This window comes from Triticum aestivum, chromosome 6A (assembly GCF_018294505.1).
Source record: "Triticum aestivum cultivar Chinese Spring chromosome 6A, IWGSC CS RefSeq v2.1, whole genome shotgun sequence".
Taxonomy (NCBI): domain Eukaryota; kingdom Viridiplantae; phylum Streptophyta; class Magnoliopsida; order Poales; family Poaceae; genus Triticum; species Triticum aestivum.
In genome coordinates, this window is record NC_057809.1 from 442,983,019 (window position 1) to 442,988,496 (window position 5,478).

At 42.7% G+C, this 5,478-nt stretch overlaps 1 protein-coding gene across 1 annotated transcript in view; it reads left to right on the forward strand.

Annotated features, from left to right (window-relative positions):
* Positions 1-5,157: 5,157 nt before the first annotated feature.
* LOC123130705 (E2F-associated phosphoprotein) overlaps positions 5,158-5,478 on the forward strand; it is a 2,826-nt gene continuing 2,505 nt past the window's right edge. Inside the window, exon 1 of the mRNA XM_044550524.1 lies at positions 5,158-5,461. Coding sequence (XP_044406459.1) covers positions 5,173-5,461 — 289 coding nt within the window. The 5' untranslated portion in view covers positions 5,158-5,172. The remainder of the gene's footprint in view (positions 5,462-5,478) is intronic.

A 5,478-nucleotide genomic window follows, 5' to 3' on the forward strand; every position in this document is an offset into this window, starting at 1 on the left:
GGGCCGATGGCGGCGGGAGGTGGCGGCCGCCACGTGTCGATGCGCGGGTGGCTGGAGGCGGCGGGCGGACGCTGTCCGGCCCCGTCCGGGCACGTCCGGCGGCGGCGGCGGATGGATCTAGGGTTTAGGGGGGAGGGGAGACCCGTGAATTTTGGAGGGGTGTATATATAGGCATAGAGGGAGCTAGGAGAGTCCAAATGAGGTGTGGTTTTCGGCCACGCGATCGTGAGCGAACGCTCTAGGACATGGAGCAGAGTTTGGTGGGTTTTGGGCCAAATTGGAGGGGTGTTGGGCTGCAACACACATGAGGCCTTTTCGGTCCCTCGGTTAACCGTTGGAGTATCAAACGACGTCCAAATGGTACGAAACTTGACAGGCGGTCTACCGGTAGTAAACCAAGGCCGCTTGGCAAGTCTCGGTCCAATCCGGAAATGTTTAATCCCCACACATGAAAGAAATCTAGAAATGACCACCGGAGGAGAACGAAGCGCCGGAATGCAAAACGGACAACGGAAAAAATGCTCGAATGCATGAGACGAACACGTATGCAAATGCAATGCACATGATGACATGATATGAGATGCACGACAAAGGCAACAATACATGGAGACAAAGACCCGAACCCGAGGAAATAAATATAACTTAACACCGGAAATGGCAAGAGTTGGAGTACAAATAGGGAAAGTTACATCCGGGGTGTTACACACGGAGAGCACCATAGGACAGCACCAATAATAAAACATACAACTCAAACCAATCATGATCATCAAATAGCCATTAGGACAAAATAGATCTACTCAAACATCATAGGATAGCCATACATCATTGGGAAATAATATATAGCGTTGAGCACCATGTTTAAGTAGGGATTACAGCGTGTAAGAGAGAGGTTACACCACTGCATAGAGGGGGGAAGAGTTGGTGATGATGGCGGTGAAGTTGTTAGTGAAGATTGCGGTGATGATGATGGCCCCGGCAGCGCTCCGGCGCCACCGGAAGCAAGGGGGAGAGGGCCCCCCTTCTTCTTCTTCTTCTTCTTCTTCCTTGACCTCCTCCCTAGATGGGAGAAGGGTTTCCCCTCTGGTCCTTGGCTCCCATGACGTGGGAGGGGCGAGAGCCCCTCCGAGATTGGATCTATCTCTCTGTTTCTCTCTGGTTCTGCGTTCTCTTCTGACTCTATTCCACCGTTTCGTATATATATGGAGATCCGTAACTCCGATTGGCCTGAAACCTTCGCCGTGATTTTTTTTCCAAATATTAGCTTTCTTGCGGCAAAAGAAGAGTGTCAACCGCCTTACGGTGGGCTCACGAGGGTAGGGGGTGCACCCTAGGGGGGCGCCCCCCTGCCTCGTGACCACCTCGGGCACTGGTTCGCGTTGATTTTCCTTCCAAATTTTCCATATTTTCCAAAAATAAGCTCCGTCCGTTTTTATCCCGTTTGGACTCCGTTTGATATGGATATTCTGCGAAACCAAAAACATGCAATACACAGGAACTGGCACTGGGCATTGGATCAATATGTTAGTCCCAAAAATAGTATAAAAAGTTGCCAAAAAGTATATGGAAGTTGAATAATATTGGCATGAAACAATCAAAAATTATAGATACGACGGAGACGTATCATCGACCCCTAAAAATGAAGTTCTTCGACTGAAGACTTTGGCTTTCTGAAGACTTTGAAAGTGAAGAAATTGGTGCAATCCTGAAGACTTGGTATTCATTCGAGGAGCATGAAGACTTTTGTTTTCGCAGTTTCATTTTCTCTTTCTTGAGTCATAGGAAACACCGTACTGTTAAAGGGGGTCGAGCAAATACTAAGGAAAAATTTCCATGTGATGCTCAACTCAAATCCTACCTACCAATTCTTCCGAGTGAAGCCATTGGAAATCTTATACAGTTCAGTCAAATTTCTTCAGTGACAAAGACGAAGTTCTTCTGGTCCCTGAGGAATTTGTTCTGACCGAGGAGTTAGGAATTCGACAGTGCGGATTGCCTACACAGTGAGGAACATGATAGCCCTGAGGAATTTGATACTCAAAATTCCGACCGTTGCTGTGCTATGTGCCAGCTGTCCCAAAATATCTACCCACTTAACGGTCATATTATTGAAGGGCATTTATGTCTTATCATGTCGGGCTGCTCCCTAGGCTATAAATAGCCACCCCCTACAACCACTAGCTGGTTGGCTGCTCTGAGAGAAACTGACATTTGTCATTTGAGAGCATTCCATTCTCCGAGGACTTTGAGTGAAAATCATCAAGTGAGGAAAACCCAAACCCAAACACCCACAAACCCAAAGTGATTGAGCATCATTGAAGAGATTGATCCTGCGTGGATCCGACGCTTGTTACCTTTGAAGACTGTGCATCTTCCAGACGGTTAGGCGTCATGGTCTAGAGCATCCAAGAGGAAATTGTGGATCACCAAGTGACCAAGTCTATGAAGGTTTGGAAGTCACCTGAACACTTACCACGAGTGATTGGGCGAGGTCTGTGTGACCTTAGCTCAAGGGGAATACGGTGAGGACTGAGTGTTCTGAACTGCGTGTTCAGAACTGGGTGTCCGGGACTGCGTGTCCTCAGGTTTAAATACCTAGCCGCCTAACCAGACGTACAACTGTCACAGCAGTTGGAACTAGTCTACCAAATCATTGTTTTCACTAAGTTACCTAGTTCCATTTCCTCAACCCTTCTATTTCTTCTTTTATGTGTTGAGTGCTTGTTCATATCTATTTGAAGACTTTGACTAAAGACTTCCTCTATTTCCTCAGTTCAATTTCTTCAGTATGTTTGTCTTATCTTGTGTTTACGCTTTCTGTACTCTGTACTTGTTTTCATTTCATCATGGAGACCATGCTCATGCACTGCTATGTATACTTCTGAGTACTTATTCCGCTGCAAGTAGTTTTTCACTCAGGAATTTCCTCACCCGCAAATTCGTCAGTGAAGAATTCATAAAAATCACCTATTCACCCCCCTCTAGTCGATATAACACACTTTCAATTACCAAGATTCTCATCGTCCGCCTCAGTCCTCATGTAAACATCATCATCTTCAACGCTCAAGGTGCATGATGTGTCCACTACTGCATTTGCAAAGATTGATCCAGCTACAAATTCTAATATTTTAATGATGGAAACAATTGCACTTAAAATACCATCACCAGAAGCAAAACCAGATGAAGTCAGGCCAACGTTCAGAACTCCGTGTGTTGCACAGGAAATTCTGTACTGAATATTTTTTTGTATCGATTCCATCTAGCACTAGTACGTAGTCCAAGTTTGTTTTTATGTGATCAGTTGGCCGAATAGTTAATTAGTTGAGATAAGAGAGAGTCCTAGTAGTACTTGGTTTCCGGTTTGACTAGGAAAAAAGATTTAGTTTGTTACGTGCAGTAAGGAAGGTTTGAGTCGGTTTAGGAACTAGATCATGCGTGCTCTTTAAATACTGGCCGATCTGGCCGTGTAAAGGGTCAAGATTTGTTTTCGCGTGAGTTGAATAAAAGTCAGAAAACGTCCCGTGTCGAGGGACACTAAATATCGTGCTTGCCTTTGCTGATCCATGACGGATTGTCGCTGGTACGCGTGGAGTTGATTCATCTACTCGACGCCAGTTTTTGATATTACGGTCTTGTATCTTGGCTCGATCGGAATTTCTTGTTGCTGACGCTAGTACCGTGAAAGTTTGGGCCGACAAACAACTCGCGTCTAGTCGATCCTTATCAGTGCATTTATAGAGAAGCATCCATGACAACATTTTGTATGTGAGAAATTTTACTTACATTGTCCCTTGTCTTCAAGCACGACATTCAAAAGCTTTTGACTGGGTCAAATGAGAGTATTTGATTGACCTCCTCCAATGGAGAATCGGGTACCCAAATAGATCTCATTCTTAATCAATTGGTCAAACTCACACAACTAGGACTTCTCCCGATGATCACAAGCCATAAGAGGGTGATCTTGCAGGTACCGCGACACCATAAAATGATATTCATACTTAGCTCATTGCTCCTAAGCAGGTCTTGTGCAGAGACAAAAAAGCGGCACTCGAGCACCTTGCAAGTCTCTAGCTTTTCTTGAAACACAAACTTTCTAACGTGCAAGCCATGTAGCATACATGTATCAACTATTTGCATTTTCTTTTGAGACTCGTGCAATGTATTCCTATATTTGGATCCATTGATGTATCCTTTAAGATTCGACGAAAATCAGATACCTACAAAATTCATAGGTGGGCACAATTAGAAGTAATAATTAACGTTCTAAACTTTAAAACTTCAACATTTTGGAAAAAAAGATTCAAAAACATTTGAAATGTTGGATTCTAAGTTTGCACAAAGTATGAAATTCAATTAATTTTGAAATGTATTTCACTTAATCTCAATAATAATTCAATATATATTTCATAAAAGTTTCAAATGCATTTTAGTCATGATTCAATAATATTTTAATATACTTTACAATAATTTTGAAATTCAGTTCAAAATTTTCAAATGCTTTTGGGATGCGTTTGGATCATGACACGACACTATTGTAATACATTCCGTAATAGTTTCAAATGCATCTGAACATTTTTGAGTTGAAGCTGCATTTGAATCTTTTGTGAATGTATTGAAATTTTACTTTATCATTACTGAAATTAAGTGAAATGCTTTTGAAATTAATTGAAAGCTTTACGTAATAATGTCGCCTTAAGCGGTAACTATGGAACCCCATAATGGCCTAGCCACTAGCATGACACATTAAATATTACATTATTCCAAAAAATCCAAAAAACTATTTTCATTTTAAAATGCCATCAAAACTAATTTTAAGAAAAACTAGGAGTAAGGGTAAAGACAAATCACCAGGGAATATCACACAACCAATAGAAAGGGAGAGACACTTTCCACACGATACTTTTACATATTTTATTTCTGATTTTGCAGGTCTCTTGGATAATACAAAAATATTTATACGAAAAAACTGCATGTACTTTGACTATGAATGTTCATATGTTTTGAAGAAAAAGTTTGTGCATGTGGGAAAAAATGCACATATTGTTTTAAACGAATAGAGTTGTTCAGGCATGTTACAACATATGTAAATTTATTTATAAATTAATTAATTTTAAAAAAAAAGATCAATAAATGTGGAAAAAGGGAATAAAAGAAAAACAGGAAAAAAGACAGCAAATGAAAAAAGGAACACGTTACCGGGCCTGCCCACCAGCGCAAACGCTTCAGGCGGCGCGTCTAAGGCGGCATATAGGATTTGCCGCCTATGTTTCGTGCCCGCAGGCCGCACCCTCTCCCATCGTCAGAGAAGAGAAGGAGAAGAGGAAAGAGCGAGAGGGCTGGAAAGAAGTAAAGGGAGACTGCGCCGAGGAGTACAAAGGATTCATGGAGCCCGAGGTCTCCAAGGAAGCGGAGAAGCAGCCGATGGAGGTGGAGGCCGGAGATCCAGCAGACCCCCGCGACCTAGGTAACTTGCTTACCCCC